The sequence below is a fragment of the Bombina bombina genome, chromosome 11, assembly GCF_027579735.1.
Source record: "Bombina bombina isolate aBomBom1 chromosome 11, aBomBom1.pri, whole genome shotgun sequence".
In the NCBI taxonomy this organism is placed as follows: domain Eukaryota; kingdom Metazoa; phylum Chordata; class Amphibia; order Anura; family Bombinatoridae; genus Bombina; species Bombina bombina.
The window spans coordinates 60,925,646-60,944,001 of NC_069509.1; the positions used below are offsets into that span (position 1 = coordinate 60,925,646).

Consider the following 18,356-nt stretch of genomic DNA (forward strand, 5'->3'; position numbering starts at 1 on the left):
GTGGTGCCTTCCGTTTAGGTTCCTGTCTTGTCCCTCCCTTTCATCCGTGTCCTATAGCTTTGGTATTGTATCCCATAAGTAAGGATGAAATCTGTGGACTTGTCATATCTTGTAAAAGAAAAGGAAATTTATGCTTACCTGATAAATGTATTTCTTTTATGATATGACGAGTCCACGGCCCACCCTGTCATTTTATGAGACAGGTCTTTATTTTTGTTAAACTTCAGTCACCTCTGCACCTTGGCTTTTCCTTTCTCTTCCTAACTTCGGTCAAATGACTGGAGTGGGGGGGGGAAGGGAGGAGCTATATATACAGCTCTGCTGTGGTGCTCTTTGCCTCCTCCTGCTGACCAGGAGGCGATATCCCATAAGTAAGGATGAAATCCGTGGACTCGTCATATCGTAAAAGAAATAAATTTATCAGGTAAGCCTAAATTTCCTTTTTGTTACACAAGCGTCTGGCGGATGTGCCAGATGTTCAATCTTTTTGTCAGGCCCTGATCAGAATCAGGTCTGTGTTTAAAGGGACAGTCTACACTAGAATTGTTATTGTTTAAAAAGACAGATAATCCCTTTATTACCAATTCCCTAGTTTTGCATAACTAGCACAGTTATATAAATATACGTTTTACCTCTGTGATTACCTTGTATCTAAGCCTCTGCAAACTGCCCCCTTATTTCAGTTCTTTTGACAGACATGCATTTTTAGCCAATCAGAGCTGGCTCACTTGAACTCTACTTGCATGAGCACAGTGTTATCTAAATGACACACATGAACTAACACCCTCTAGTGGTGAAAAACTGTCAAAATGCCCTTAGAAAAGAGACGGCCTCCGAAGGCTTTGAAATTAGCATATGAACCTCCTAGGTTTAGCTTTCAACTAAAAATACCAAGAAAACAAAGCAAAATTGGTGATAAAAGTAAATAGGAAAATTATTTAAAATTACATTCTCTGTCTAAATCATGGATATTTATTTTGGACTAGACTGTCCCTTCAAATCTTTTGCTCTTCCTTGGAGCCTTGTTCTTAAAGTTTTGCACCAGGCTCAGTTTGAGCAATTGCATTCCATAGATATTAAGTTGCTATCTTGGAAGGTTTTGTTTCTTATTGCTATCTCTTCTGCTTGGAGAGTTTCGGAACTCTCGGCTTTGTAGTGTGATTCACCTTAGCTTATCTTTCATGCGGATAAGGCGGTTCTTCGTACTAAATTGGTGTTTTCTTCCTAAAGTGGTTTCGGATAGAAATTTTAATCAGGAAATTGTTGTTCCTTCTCTCTGTCCCAATCCTTCTCATAAGGAAGGTCTTTTGCACAACTTGGATGTTGTGCGTTCTCTAAAAATCTACTCACAGACGACTAAGGATTTTCGCCAGTCTTCTGCTCTGTTTGTTTCTCAGGAAAGCATAAGGGTCAGAAGGCAACTTCTTCTCTTTCCCTCTGGTTGAGAACTATGATTCGTTTTACTTATGAGACTGCTGGACAGCAGCCTCCTGAGAGAATTACAGCTCATTCCACTAGGACTATCTCTTTTTCTTGGGCTTTCAAAAATGAAGCTTCTGTGGAACAGATTTGCAAGGCTGCAACTTGGTCCTCTCTGCATACTTTTTCCAAATGTAATACTTTTGCCTCTTTTGGGAGAGGTTCTTCAAGCAGTGGTGCCTTCTGTTTAGGTCTACCTGTCTTGTTCTTCCTCCCTGTTCATTCTGTGTCCTCTAGCTTGGGTATTGGTTCCCACTAGTAATTGAATGACGTTGTGGACTCTCCATTTCTTAGGAAAGAAAACAAAATGTATGCTTAATTGATACATTTCTTTCCGGATATGGAGAGTCCACAATCCCACCCTTTATTAAGACAGTTATTTTTGACTCAACCTCAGGCACCTCTACACCTTTGTGTAATTCCTTTTCCATTTCCCTTCAGTCGAATGACTGGGGATTATGGGTAGGGGAGTGACACTTAACAGCTTTGCTGTGGTGATCTTTGCCGCCTCCTGCTGGCCAGGAGTGATATTCCCACTAGTAATTGAATGACGTTGTGGACTCTCCATATCCGGAAAGAAAGAAATTGATCAGGTAAGCATAAATTCTGTTTTTCTGATTTTATTATGCATCTTTATACTCCCCCTGAGTAGTGTTTGGGTTTTAACCATGTGGGCATTTTGAAACAAAAGACAAGTGAACAGTTTTTGATGTTGTTACAAGTATAATCCTTTGTACAAATATACTTTATTTACAAAAACACCAGTCTGTTTCTTCCAGTTCAGGTTTTTATTCTTTCATAATGTACATAAAACAACTTTACAGTTTGACACAAGACACTACTGAAAATACACAATCACAGATTGTTATTTCAGGAAATACATTATATACAGAGAATTGTAAACATTTTATTTGTTCCCAAAACAGACTCCATACAATAAAATACACAGTTTACCTGACAATTTTGTAAAACCCTCTTGTTTTTCAGAGAAGAGATGAGAGAATAGGGTCCTGTCTATCTAAAGAAGAATGTGTATTAACCCCATATGTGCCAGAGAAGGCTAAAATACAATTCTGTGCCATTTGTGGCAGCTTAGAGGTATAGAAATTCTACATTATATATTTCCAAGCTTTTCCTGGTACCTCTTTTTACCTACAGTAAATTGTCTTGATTTATTTTATTTAAGTTCTGTAACTTTAAACAAACCCTTCAAATGTATTTTCTTCTCTCAATATCGTGGCTTAGGCAGTCATATAGGAGACAAAATTATTCTTAGGACCAATGAAAAACTTCTTGTAGGGGAATTACGCCATTTAGTCTATATTCTTTATAACATCCATTTGAAATGCAAATTTGTATCCCCCAAATTCCATGATAAAGTTTATATTTTTAAATTCAACAACTTTTTTGTTGTTGAAATTGAAGCTATTATCACTGGTAAGTACTTGATTTTAGAGCCAGGTTTGGATTATGACCATCAAAAGTAACAACTGCGTTTTTGTTTCGCAGTTTGTGAGAAATATTTAGCCAATTTCTTCACAAGTATATAAGCCAGATTTTTATCAATTTAATTGGACACTTCTGCAAATGTAATGTTCCTTCTTTTACCATACCATCAGATCTTTCAGAAAGTTACAGTTTAAACGAATCCCTATATTCAGAATTTCTCAAAATGAAATTGTTTTAAAGCTCTGTAATGTAAGCATTACTTGTAGAAATGAAGTAACAATACTACAAAAATATAAACCAAGTTCTAAGGACAGATCAGTTGTGAATATGGAGTGTAATTAATAGTTGTTGTTTTTTAGAAGAATATACCAAAATTGTTTTAATTGATCAAGCTAATTGCAATGGAACCCAGCAATAGGGTTTTGCCCCCTTGTATTATAGCATTGATACATTTCATTGCTATTATTTTTCAATGTATTTCTTTTTAATAAAACTACTATTCTCTAGTGCAGAGGATTTTTTTCTTTTCTTTATAATCCAGTGTGATATTCAGTGTAAATCAGCATTTTTTTATTTGAACCAACCGCTGTAACCTCCCCAAATTCCCAGCACTGTAAGACTTGTACATTTTGTATTTGAAAACCTTACAGGGACAGAACAGCTTACTGTAGATAACACGCAATAGAGAGATCAGATTACTAAAATATCCCCTTAAATGTGCAGATGTACAAAAAAACGAAAATTGTCTTTCCAAGTTCAAAGGTTGTTGTAAAATCATAGAAAACAGCAAGAGGGCGCTGCAGCTTGGCCAATGTCTATATAGTAAGTCTGAAAGCATTCGCAATCACTAAAGGTAGTTTGTGTGTATAAAAATGAGGCTTTCGTTAATAGTTAAAGGGACAGTAAAGTTGGAATTAAACCATGATTCAGTTCAGGCAGAGCGATCATTTTAAACAAAACTTTCCAATTGACTTTTGTTATTAACCTTTTAATACCGTTATGCCGTTCTATTCTATCATAATTACACTGGGCTTTAAAGACGGAATAGAACGTCATAGCCAACGGCTGTCCTGAAGCCTTCTGTGCTTCCAGAATTTGATTGCGGTCTGGAGGGCATTCCTAGGGTTGTAGGGACGCCCCCAGACGCAATTCAATAATTGAAATCTTGCAATCGTGTGGTTTCAATTTGTCTACATCGGAACAGTTGTTCCGATGTAGACACTTTAACCCTGTCGCGAAAGTGTTAATTTAGCTTTGTTTTCTTGGTAGGAGTCTGAACATGCATGTGTCTTTAGGTGGGTGCACTGTTTGTAGCATTATACATTGTTGCAATTGCACACTGCTACCATCGAGCATGCGCCTACCACCTAGGTTTACCTTTTAACAGAGGATAGAAAGCCAATTTGAAAACAGAAGTCAATTTGAAAGAATTTTTTTTATTTAAGTCTAAACTATGACAGTTTAATTTGGGCTTTACTGTCCCATTAATCTCTATGTACTATACTAAGGTCCATTGTGTAATTGCACCAAAAGCCACTAGACCAAACCAGTGGTCGTGCAAACCTCTGTTTCTGTCACTGTGACACCCCAAGAATCACAGTCAACTAAAGAATATATAAAGCCAATAATTCCAATAGTGTATAACTTAAGCTTTCAAAATTGTTGTCACGTCCATAAAAATATCAACAGTGTAGAAAGCAGCTATTTAAAATGTATTTTTATTACAGGTTTTGGTAGACAAATGGCTGCTTCCGTCACTTTCACAATGAGAAATCTTAACATAAAACTGAAAGCTTAGTCACCCTACATAAGATTTTTTTTTGTTGACCAATGATCATTTTGCCAATATAAGTAGAATATATTTAATGGTGTTTTTGTTTTGTTTTTTTCAAGAAAGTTTTTTCCGTTAAATCCGCCTGGTGCAAAAAGGTAAAATGTTAGTTTGTGGTTATTATTGTATAATATGAGAATGGGAGAGATCTGGCTCACTGGAGGCTTTAAAGGGGCAGTAAAGCCAAAATTAAACTTCTATGGTTTAGCTAAAGCGACTTTCCAATTTACTTCTATTATCTAATTTGCTTCATTCTCTTGGTATCTTCAGTTGAAAAGCATACCTAAGTATGCTCAGCAGCAGTAATGCACTACTGGGAGCTAGCTGCTGATTTGTGGCTGCAGATATATGCCTTGTGTCATTGGTTCGTCTGGCGTGTTCAGCTAGCTTCCAGCATTGCCGTGCTCTTCCTTCAACAAAGGACACCAAGATGTTCTACCTGAATCATGAAAGAAGTAATTTGGTTTTCATGTCCCTTTAACTCTTCATGCATCTATGGGAGGTGTTGTGCCTATATAAAAGCTGTTAGCTTTTCTTTTCCTCTGTGGTTAAAACACAACACACTCATGAATTCTAAAACACAATTTAGAGTGGAAAACGGTTGATACTTCCTTGCACAGAAGGTGAATGTCTACGTGTAAGACACGTGGCAACAGAAAGTTCCTCCTAGACAACGTGCCAAACCTCCTTAATCATACAAAGGTACAAAAGGTGCAGCATATTGTTTACATTCAGACTCTGCTTTATAACACCACTGAAGTGGGAAATTCTGCCACTGAATCAGCATCTGCTTCTTTATAATTAAACGGTTAAAAAAAAAAAAGATGATACAGAAAGGTACATAAGTTGACAGGCACATTAACTGAAGTGAACATTGGTCATATATAGAGGCAGTTAAGCCTGGGTGATTCTGTGCTGATACAATGTTCAGTGTTCCCTCTAAGCCAGACAAAAAAAAAACATGAAATATTGCTCAATTGTATCTTGTATAAATGCAAAAATACAACTAACAATACATAATTTATTTACAAAGGCAGTCAATAAAGGTGAGACAGGAGATTAACATTCTTCCTATAATACCTGAAAGGCTTGTATGAAAGGAACAGTGTACTGTGATTTTTTTCTTTTCTTTTTCCAATGATCCATTTTACTTGCCGGAGTGTATTAAATTGTTTAAAAAGAGCTCATTTAACTTGATTTTGTCTTTTGAAATAGCTGACTTTGCAAGCTGTTCACCTATACTGAACTTTTCAATACTTAAGTAGTGGTAATAGAAAAGCTATGTAAACACGAATGTGTAAGAAGGGGGGGAGAGGGTGTTGGACAGAAAGGTACTAAAACATACATTTTTCATTGTTTTCTCTAAGTATTGGTATCACTGTGCATATTGAGAAAAAAATGATATTGTGTAAATATAGAGAGATAAACTGAGGTCTGCTCTCCCTGCAAGCTAAGCCCATTTGTTGGGTTGTGTTTTAAATTATCAGAGACAGTTGTTTCATATTTGTAGTATACTTAAAGGAAAAATTTGCTATACATTTTATACACGGTTGATATAACAAGTCAGTGCAGTACACTGTCCAATGGAATGATATAATAAATATAAATTAAGATACTATAATTTTCCTGTGAAAAATTTGCAGATCTCATCTGATATACATGGATTTATTTCTCAGTCTTAGTGCATCTGTTACGTTTTTTAATTTATTAAAAAAAAAAATCAGAATACACAACATACTTATTGTCCTCCACAAAAATACTGGACAATCGTAGGTGACTGCACACACAATGCCCACATAATGCCCCACCCTAAAGGCTCTACCTTAGCCCCCACTATTGAACCCATGATGCATATTTTTCATAAGTGAGCAGTAATTTTACCCCTTGGGCCTAGAGAGTTTGCAGTGCCGGTATCTCAAGGTACCACTAGTTCTGAGTATACACTAAATGTCACTAAAAACAGTGATCGCTTTTGGTCATAACAGTTTTGCTAATAGATGTTTATTGTAAAAATGCTTCTTTTAAAAATTGTACTGCACTAATGTGCATTTTAACTTTGTTTATAATGTCCCTTTAATACCACACTTCCTCAAATCTCAACCCTTTAAAGAGTATCTGCTCTTTCCCCCCCCCAGAAATGGCACTAGTTTTGTCAAATCCGTCAGAATCGTGTTGAAAATAGCTGTTCTATTAGAATTAGATTGTGGAGTTCATAGTCGTGTTTATTATTATGTTCACTATGGAAATTTAAATGAAATATAAACATCTCTGACATTACCTTTTCTGCAAATATTTACTTTCTTGGCCATTACAGACAAAGGGGCATTTACGCACTAATAAATGAAGCAAGATTACAGATCTCTCCAGGTGTCTAACTTTCCTTTAGAGAGAATTATATGTTGGGAGTGGGGACTGTTAATAAAGTTTTTTGAATGCCTATTCTACCAAAAACTGTTGCTTAGTAACCCACGGCCCCTCATCTGCTCCTACTAACATGTGCTTGGTTTTGTTCTTAATGTTATTACCAACAACTTGGGTGGTTCTTGCATGAGGATGACCACTGTCCCAGAACTATTTCCAAGGGATAGTTGTTCTGGGATAGTGGTCATCTTCATGCAAGACCCACCCAAGTTGTCACAATCACAGCCATGTTATCCGTTCTTGGAGGGGTAGATAGACATGACTGTATAGGAGCCCTGATTGGTACTTTTCATAAATATTAAAACATACAGCTGCTCAGGGCAGCCAATCAAAGTCAAGTAGGTAGGCTAAAGAGCAGTTGTGATTGGACGTTCTGCACAGCTACATTTGGCTCTTTGCAAAATATATTCTTATAAGAAAGTAGAGGCATCTATTAAGAAATTATTTTTTTACTATACTTCATACTGCATGGAATAGTTGATTTTCCTATTCTTACTAGTGACAAATAAATATGATCTGATTAAAAAAATTGAAAACATAACATTCATATTTTTTGACAGGTAGTCATACATTATAATAAGTGGACTGAAAGTGATGCTTTAAACTTACTGTTCCTTCATTTAGTTGTGCCTCCAAATATGGAGTCACTCTGTGGTCAGGACCAGGAGGCTCTGGACTGATACTATGCAATCTGGGGAAGGTTCCTGGTTGGTACATAGGGGCGGAGTTTGCTAGTTTTAGAGATGGAGTTGTATCAGTTCAATGACATGTTGGGGGTGAGGTTTAATCATTCCTAGGTATAGTTATTGTGGTTCCAGCAGGTTTCTTTAAATAAATATATAGGGTGCTGAAAGCTGTGGGAGGAAGAGAGCACTCAACCTGCAGTAATCCTTTAAAATATGGGACAGTTGGGAGTCCTGTCTTGCCGTTCAAATGAGGAAACGAGATAGTTTTTCTGGTTATATCCCTATTCCCTATTATACAAATTGATTTGACTCTAAAATCCTCTGAAATATATATATATATATATATATATATATATATATATATATATATATATATATATATAGTCGCAGGAGGATCTTTGTATATATAAACCCACACAAAACAGAATTAAAAAGCTGGCACATATATTTTATAATATATAAACAAAAATGTAAACATTTTTAAATACAAGCATTTAATTAATAATGTGATTACACTAATTTAAATATACTATAATTGTAATATAATTCTACTAATTCAATTCTACTATTTAATTACAATCTGGTTATATTTAATTATATAATTTCATTATAATTTGATTATACTAATTTATGAAGTAAAGGGAATATATTATTTTCCCTCTAAAACAGGTAATATAAAACCCGCTTAAAACAGATATTTAATTTAAAAATATCAAACGTTATATCATATATATATATATATATATATATATATATAAATAAAATTCTCTATTTCATTTAAATTTTTTAAAAAATCTATAGTCTAAGACTAAGAGAGACAGTAATCAGTAATTGTCCTTGAATGACAGTCATACCCAGATGGACTGATTTTAAGACCATTAGTACTGGATTTTTTTTCCTATGATAGATAATTATATATATATATATATATATATATATATATATATATATATATACAAACTAAAAAAATGCATAATCTGACAACCTATAAAATTAGATGCTGTTTTTCTATTATTCAATTTGCTGATTATATTCCTTTACTATTTTATATTCTAGTGCATTAGTGAGAATGAGGTTCAGTGTATTTACCGGTTGTGCAAAGAAATATTTGGTGACATAAACCATCTTTTTTTTTTTTAGGGTATACCTTTGTTGTAGCATTGAAACTAAAATACAGTTGGTGGTGATTGGTTTGCAATATGATTATGATACAGCTAAAGAGCAAATGATCCCTTACTGTAACTAAGGTATAATATGTAATAGTTTAGGAATCTGTTATAGTCATACCAATAGTTGTGTCATAACTACATGATCACATATGATTTTGTTTTTATATTATATTTCATTCAGCACTAACATGCTGAGGTCACCGGTAGTTCAGTTGTGTCCTGTAATGTTGAAGGGACATGGAATTTAAAATGCTTCGTTCTTTTGATTCACATAGAGCATGTAATTTTAAACAAATTTCCCATTTACTTCTATTATCTAAATTGTTTTGCTCTCTTGGTATCCTTTGTTGAAAAGGATACCTAGGTAGGCATGAAAGAAAACTTGAGTTTTATGTCCCCTTAACACCAACATAAACTCACGTCACTACTGACCACCCCCAAATGGATGTCACATTAAGAAGACCCTATACCTAATCCAACAGCTTAGACATTTTCCAGCATTTAGGGGGTGTATTTTATGTAACTATTCCATAAAAACTAAACATACTATCACAAAGGATTACAGAAACAACATGTAAGAACAAAATCAGGGAACACTATGGGCAATTTGTAAATAAAGAAATTCAAAATTCAAGGAAAATTTAAAAAATGCATGTTCTATTATTTATATATATATATATATATATATATATATATATATATATATATATATATATATATATATATACACATACACACACACACACACACACACACTTATAGTGATGGCAAATCCTACTGTTTAAAAAAAACAAAAAACACTAGAATTTACCAGCGCTTTAAATAAAGGCTACCTTTAGTCATGAGTTTAATAAAAAGTGTGTAAAAAGTACTTTTATTTTGCCACATCTACACTGCTAAACTAAACACTACCAGTCGCCCACAGCAAAGCTAATTTTTTCCAAATGCACAGTCAGGGCTGGACTGGGAGTATAAAGCAGCCCTGGAAGATTTGGAGACAAGCCCTATTTTCTGTTTACTCCCTATAATGCGCACATCTCATTTCTCTCAAAGGGGATTACTGGGATACTCCTTCCCCAATATTTTATATCATATTAGTATTAAAAAATTGTGCCAGATTTGTGGTTAATTGCATCCATTAATCACCCCGTTAAATTGTAGCTTTCCAGCCCCAGCTGCTGTAGCCCACCAGGTAATCATCTGGTAGGCCAATTCAGCCTTGTGCACAGTGCCGTATGGCTAGCACGGCTATTGGCTAAGAGCTGGAAACATCACCTCACTGAAAAAAAAAACAGTTCTGCCGTGGGCAGCCGGAGGCAGTTAGTTTAGCAGTGAAGCCGCAGCAAAATAAAGGTATTTTTTACACACTTTTTTTAAAACTCATGACTGAAGGTAGCCTTTATTTATAGTGCTGGTAAATCCTTGCATTTTGGAAACACTAGGATTCATCATTACTTTACTTTATCAATAACGAGTTGAGATTCCACCTTTCCTGGAAAATAATCTACTGGATATAATCATTAGCATAAATAATTCATAGCATTGCTAAGAAACAACATTTGATAGGACTGGTTGTAAAACGTAGAAATGGATCCTTTAGTGGGTGGCAGTGCTTTTATCTTTATCTTATCTCTTTAATCAGTTTAAAGGGACAGTACATACACTGTAATTACAAGATGTATCTACAGCCTTCCAATAATTTTAACATAGTGGATGAAGTTTGATAATGTTTTGAATGCAAATGTTTGCTGCAACTGTTTTTCAGTAGTTAACCTCCACAAACTTAATGGAACATGAAACCCAAAACAACTAATTTACTTCTGTTATACATTTTTCTTCTCTTGGTATCCTTTGCTGAAAAGCAGTGACGTAAGCTTAGTAGCCTGTTCATTTCTGGATCACTATATGGCTCAGTTTTACAAGACTGTTATACATTTGCAAGAGCACTAGATGACAGCTCTATTTCCTGCTATGCAGTTCTCTTAATGCCTACCTAGGTATCTCCAACACAGAATTTCATGGGAATGAAGCAAATTTGATAGTAGAAGTAAATTAGAAACCTTTTTTCTGTCTGAATTAGAAAATTCTTGGTTTCATATCCCTTTAAATTACAGGAAGAGGGCAAAGTAAAAAAATATGTGATATGAAGGAACGTGAGAAATTAGTACCAAAGTGATACCACTATCAGATCCAGTTCTTGTTTCCTATTGTTCTTTATATAAAGCAGCTATACTGTTTACGTAGCCTCGTCAAATAGGAAAATTGCTTTTGAATGCTAAAAGTGGAATGTGATACTCTGCCTTATACTGTTCATTCTTCTATAAAGCCATTTTGCACCTTTGGCAGTGATTTATGCTTAAGTTGTTATGAGGTGTGTTGTGTAGTTAACCCTAGTGCTACCAGTAGACTATGTGGCAGTAAAGGGTTAATGTAATTTTTTTTCTTCTTCTTTCATTTCAACCATGGGTGTCAATTTCTCAAGGACCTAATCAGGATTTCAGACAGACAAAGATTTTATCAAAGTGATTGGTTGGCACTCATATTGATGTAGATTAATCCTTAAAGGAACAGTCTAGTTAAAAAAATAAATGCTCTTTTTCGTTAGAACATTTTATTTTTAAACAAAGTCCCTTCTTTTATGATGTGTTTAGCTGTTTCAAAAGGTATAAATACGTAGTTGCAACACCTCCATTCTGCTCCAGATAAGAGTACAGCCAGTGATTGGAGCATACCTATGTATGCCTGGTTCTATTTGGGTCACCAACTGTATCCTCATCAGGAATACAGATTGTCTCTTTCCATCCAAATCTGTTTGGCCTTAGAAGACAGGACATCATTATCCCTGTCTTAGAGGGAACACTGCACTTTAAAACCTTTTTTAAAAAAATATCACACACAAGCAACCACTGTACAGATTCCACTGTACATCTATCTAATATAATAAATCACCCAGGTATGGAAATCACATCAACAAAGTAGAACACGTTATCTGTCCTTCAATTATCTGGATGGACCCCATACACCTTCATTGTCTGCATCCAAACATCAGGGGGTCCGCCTCTCCCTTAGTACGACGGCACTTGATAGCCTTTAGGGCTGGTGTCCAGGTTCTCAGTGAAGGGAGGGCTCTGATAGGTGTCTGTGCTTTCAATCCCACTGCCAGTGGGGTATCCTGGGTATCCGGCATTGCCTGCTGTGCCTAGAGGATCTGTGGCAAACAAGGACATGTCTGTTCCGAGGCGGTATCGCTGAAACGCTTTCAATGCCATTAAAACCTAAATGAGAAGTTAGGGGTTAAAGGGTTAATAAGGTTGTTAGAAAATAAATTGGAAATATTAAGTGAGAACAATTAGTTTACAGGCATTAAATGGTTAAGAGTGGTTGCTAAATAGTTAATGGGTTTAAAATTGACAATGATTAATAGTTTAGCAAGACGTTAGTTTAAAACAACAGTCACATTGCCAACCCTTTGTGACATTTCCATAGCTGTTAAAGGGGTGAGACTAGCAGCTTTCAGGCCTAGCACCCAGTGGTCAGAGAGGGAGGCCGTTAGGCATAGATGCTGAGGCTGTCTGGCTTGAGAAGGGTCTTTGCTCATCTTCAACAAAAGTTAATCGTTGAAATCTCTCCAGGGCGCAGAGTGGTAGATATGCCTGAAATATAATGGTTAGTAGAATGTCAATGTCAAACTGGTGTGTAGTGTAGAGTAACTCTGTCTCATCAGTTAAAGGGACCATGGCAGCAAGAAGTTGGATGCGTCACGGGTGGAGTTAGACGTGTCACGGGTGGAGTTGGATGTGTCAAGCGGGGAGTTGGACATGTCATGGGTGGAGTTGGTTGTGTCAAGGGTGGAGTTAGACATGTCATGGGTGAAGTTGGTTGTATCAAGGGTGGAGTTGGACATGTCATGGGTGGAGTTGGGTGTGTCAAGGGTGGAGTTGGTTGTGTCAAGCATGAAGTTGGACATGTCATGGGTGGAGTTGGGTGTGTCTAGGGTGGAGTTGGACATGTCATGGGTGGAGTTGGGTGTGTCAAGGGTGGAGTTAGACGTGTCATGGGTGAAGTTGGTTGTGTCAAACATGAAGTTGGACATGTCATGGGTGGAGTTGGTTGTGTCAAGGGTGGAGTTAGACATGTCATGGGTGAAGTTGGTTGTGTCAAGCGTGGAGTTGGACGTGTCATGGGTGAAGTTAGTTATGTCAAGCGTGGAGTTGGACATGTCATGGGTGGAGTTGGGTTTGTCAAGCGTGGAGTTGGACGTGTCATGGGTGAAGTTAGTTATGTCAAGCGTGGAGTTGGACATGTCATGGGTGGAGTTGGGTTTGTCACGGATGGAGTTGGACATCTCACGGGTGGAGTTGGACATCTCACGGGTGGAGTTGGACGTGTTATGGGTTGAGTTGGGTGTATCACCGATGGAGTTGGACATGTCATGGGTTGAGTTCAGTGTGTCACTGATGGAGTTGGACATGTCATGGGTGGGGCTGCTAGTGTGGTGAGCAGAGGTGGAGGAGTCTCTGACAAAGGAAGCTGTGTGAGGAAATTTGTAATATTCCAGCAATATCAAGGCCGGTTGGGAGGTACGTGATTCAGATACAGTGCACAATTTAAAAATAAGTAAATTGTAATTTATTTTTATTTTATTCTATTATTTTTTATTGTTCTCTTGTATCTTTACTAAAAGAGCATACCTAGATAGCCTTATATTATGTTGTTATATTAGTTTATAATTGAAGTATTTTTTTCTAATATGTATTAATTGGAATTGGTTTGTAATCATTAACCCCTCAAGGACAACGTTTTCCCCCAGTTTCCGTGTTTAAATTAGAGGCAATTTTCGTATTTTTTTGCTCTGTGTTGATTGCAGCATAATTTTCTTCCCTCCTGTTAAGTGCACCCATGCATATTTTATACAGTTTTTTTTTTTTTTTTTAACAGACAGACAGGGCTTTCTTGCGATACCCTATATGGGTAGATAAAATAACAATAAATATGAAATTAATACTAAAACATGGGAGAAAAATGAAAAAAAAAAAAATTGCAGTTTTCTTTATAATCATTTCTACAAAACTAGCTAAAGAAACATACCTCAAAATAGATTAATTATTTTGTGCTGATTTTAGGAATACTCCATATCTCTAGGTGTCCACATAAATTTTAGCAATTTTATGCCAAATACTAGAAGGATGGAATTATTGGTTTAACAATACAATTTGCTTTGCTTACACTGTAACCTTAATAGTGGGCACCCAATCTAAAACTGCCACACAAAACTGTATATTAAGAGAAATAAAAAACCCAGGTTTATTAACTAGAGGCATATTGACATTTCTTTCATGTAATTAGCAAGAGTCCATGAGCTAGTGACGTATGGGATATACATTCCTACCAGGAGGGGCAAAGTTTCCCAAACCTCAAAATGCCTATAAATACACCCCTCACCACACCCACAATTCAGTTTTACAAACTTTGCCTCCTATGGAGGTGGTGAAGTAAGTTTGTGCTAGATTCTACGTTGATATGCGCTCCGCAGCAAGTTGGAGCCCGGTTTTCCTCTCAGCGTGCAGTGAATGTCAGAGGGATGTGAGGAGAGTATTGCCTATTTGAATGCAGTGATCTCCTTCTACGGGGTCTATTTCATAGGTTCTCTGTTATCGGTCGTAGAGATTCATCTCTTACCTCCCTTTTCAGATCGACGATATACTCTTATTTATATACCATTACCTCTGCTGATTCTCGTTTCAGTACTGGTTTGGCTTTCTACAAACATGTAGATGAGTGTCCTGGGGTAAGTAAATCTTATTTTCTGTGACACTCTAAGCTATGGTTGGGCACTTTGTTTATAAAGTTCTAAATATATGTATTCAAACATTTATTTGCCTTGACTCAGAATGTTCAACATTCCTTATTTTCAGACAGTCAGTTTCATATTTGGGATAATGCATTTGAATCAAACATTTTTTCTTACCTTAAAAATTTGACTCTTTTTTCCCTGTGGGCTGTTAGGCTCGCGGGGGCTGAAAATGCTTCATTTTATTGCGTCATTCTTGGCGCAGACTTTTTTGGCGCAAAAAATCTTTTCCGTTTCCGGCGTCATACGTGTCGCCGGAAGTTGCGTCATTTTTTGACGTTCTTTTGCGCCAAAAATGTCGGCGTTCCGGATGTGGCGTCATTTTTGGCGCCAAAAGCATTTAGGCGCCAAATAATGTGGGCGTCTTATTTGGCGCTAAAAAAATATGGGCGTCGCTTTTGTCTCCACATTATTTAAGTCTCATTTTTCATTGCTTCTGGTTGCTAGAAGCTTGTTCTATGGCATTTTTTCCCATTCCTGAAACTGTCATTTAAGGAATTTGATCAATTTTGCTTTATATGTTGTTTTTTCTCTTACATATTGCAAGATGTCTCACGTTGCATCTGAGTCAGAAGATACTTCAGGAAAATCGCTGTCTAGTGCTGGAACTACCAAAGCTAAGTGTATCTGCTGTAAACTTTTGGTAGCTATTCCTCCGGCTGTTGTTTGTATTAATTGTCATGACAAACTTGTTAATGCAGATAATATTTCCTTTAGTAATGTACCATTGCCTGTTGCAGTTCCTTCAACATCTAAGGTGCAGAATGTTCCTGATAACATAAGAGATTTTGTTTCTGAATCCATCAAGAAGGCTATGTCTGTTATTTCTCCTTCTAGAAAACATAAAAAATCTTTTAAAACTTCTCTCCCTACAGATGAATTTTTAAATGAACATCATCATTCTGATTCTGATGACTCTTCTGGTTCAGAGGATTCTGTCTCAGAGATTGATGCTGATAAATCTTCATATTTATTTAAAATGGAATTTATTCGTTCTTTACTTAAAGAAGTATTAATTGCTTTAGAAATAGAGGATTCTGGTCCTCTTGATACTAATTCTAAACGTTTAGATAAGGTATTTAAATCTCCTGTGGTTATTCCAGAAGTTTTTCCTGTTCCTAATGCTATTTCTGAAGTAATTTCTAAAGAATGGGATAAATTGGGTAATTCATTTACTCCTTCTAAACGTTTTAAGCAATTATATCCTGTGCCGTCTGACAGATTAGAATTTTGGGACAAAATCCCTAGAGTTGATGGGGCTATTTCTACCCTTGCTAAACGTACTACTATTCCTACGTCAGATGGTACTTCGTTTAAGGATCCTTTAGATAGGAAAATTGAATCCTTTCTAAGAAAAGCTTATCTGTGTTCAGGTAATCTTCTTAGACCAGCTATATCATTGGCTGATGTTGCTGCAGCTTCAACTTTTTGGTTGGAAACTTTAGCGCAACAAGTAACGGATCATGATTCTCATAATATTATTATTCTTCTTCAGCATGCTAATAATTTTATCTGTGATGCCATTTTTGATATTATCAGAGTTGATGTCAGGTTTATGTCTCTAGCTATTTTAGCTAGAAGAGCTTTATGGCTTAAGACTTGGAATGCTGATATGGCTTCTAAATCAACTCTACTTTCCATTTCTTTCCAGGGTAACAAATTATTTGGTTCTCAGTTGGATTCTATTATCTCAACTGTTACTGGTGGGAAAGGAACTTTTTTACCACAGGATAAAAAATCTAAGGGTAAAAACAGGGCTAATAATCGTTTTCGTTCCTTTCGTTTCAACAAAGAACAAAAGCCTGATCCTTCATCCTCAGGAGCAGTTTCAGTTTGGAAACCATCTCCAGTCTGGAATAAATCCAAGCCTTCTAGAAAGGCAAAGCCTGCTTCTAAGTCCACATGAAGGTGAGGCCCTCATTCCAGCTCAGCTGGTAGGGGGCAGGTTACGTTTTTTCAAAGAAATTTGGATCAATTCTGTTCACAATCTTTGGATTGAGAACATTGTTTCAGAAGGGTACAGAATTGGTTTCAAGATGAGACCTCCTGCAAAGAGATTTTTTCTTTCCCGTGTCCCAGTAAATCCAGTGAAAGCTCAAGCATTTCTGAATTGTGTTTCAGATCTAGAGTTGGCTGGAGTAATTATGCCAGTTCCAGTTTCGGAACAGGGGATGGGGTTTTATTCAAATCTCTTCATTGTACCAAAGAAGGAGAATTCCTTCAGACCAGTTCTGGATCTAAAAATATTGAATCGTTATGTAAGGATACCAACGTTCAAAATGGTAACTGTAAGGACTATCTTGCCTTTTGTTCAGCAAGGGCATTATATGTCCACAATAGATTTACAGGATGCATATCTGCATATTCCGATTCATCCAGATCATTATCAGTTCCTGAGATTCTCTTTTCTGGACAAGCATTACCAGTTTGTGGCTCTGCCGTTTGGCCTAGCTACAGCTCCAAGAATTTTTACAAAGGTTCTCGGTGCCCTTCTGTCTGTAATCAGAGAACAGGGTATTGTGGTATTTCCTTATTTGGACGATATCTTGGTACTTGCTCAGTCTTTACATTTAGCAGAATCTCATACGAATCGACTTGTGTTGTTTCTTCAAGATCATGGTTGGAGGATCAATTTACCAAAAAGTTCATTGATTCCTCAGACAAGGGTAACCTTTCTGGGTTTCCAGATAGATTCAGTGTCCATGACTCTGTCTTTAACAGACAAGAGACGTCTAAAATTGATTTCAGCTTGTCGAAATCTTCAGTCACAATCATTCCCTTCGGTAGCCTTATGCATGGAAATTCTAGGTCTTATGACTGCTGCATCGGATGCGATCCCCTTTGCTCGTTTTCACATGCGACCTCTTCAGCTCTGTATGCTGAATCAATGGTGCAAGGATTACACAAAGATATCTCAATTAATATCTTTAAAACCGATTGTACGACACTCTCTAACGTGGTGGACAGATCACCATCGTTTAATTCAGGGGGCTTCTTTTGTGCTTCCGACCTGGACTGTAATTTCAACAGATGCAAGTCTCACAGGTTGGGGAGCAGTGTGGGGATCTCTGATAGCACAAGGAGTTTGGGAATCTCAGGAGGTGAGATTACCGATCAATATTTTGGAACTCCGTGCAATTTTCAGAGCTCTTCAGTTTTGGCCTCTTCTGAAGAGAGAATCGTTCATTTGTTTTCAGACAGACAATGTCACAACTGTGGCATACATCAATCATCAAGGAGGGACTCACAGTCCTCTGGCTATGAAAGAAGTATCTCGAATTCTGGTTTGGGCGGAATCCAGCTCCTGTCTAATCTCTGCGGTTCATATCCCAGGTATAGACAATTTGGAAGCGGATTATCTCAGTCGCCAAACGTTTCATCCGGGCGAATGGTCTCTTCACCCAGAGGTATTTCTTCAGATTGTTCAAATGTGGGAACTTCCAGAAATAGATCTGATGGCGTCTCATCTA

At 36.7% G+C, this 18,356-nt stretch overlaps 1 protein-coding gene across 4 annotated transcripts in view; it reads right to left on the reverse strand.

Moving 5' to 3' along the window:
- SYNGR3 (synaptogyrin 3) overlaps positions 1-18,356 on the reverse strand; it is a 398,922-nt gene that overhangs the window by 176,838 nt on the left and 203,728 nt on the right. The window contains exon 4 of one of the 4 annotated variants that reach the window (XM_053694488.1): positions 11,630-12,310. The exons of 1 other annotated variant lie outside the window; for it this stretch is intronic. In XM_053694488.1, the coding sequence (XP_053550463.1) occupies positions 12,101-12,310 (210 nt within the window). In that variant the 3' untranslated portion in view covers positions 11,630-12,100. Of the gene's footprint in view, positions 1-11,629; positions 12,689-13,704; positions 13,999-18,356 lie in introns of those variants that run through there. 2 more of the 4 variants (XM_053694491.1, XM_053694490.1) reach the window with 2 other exon arrangements.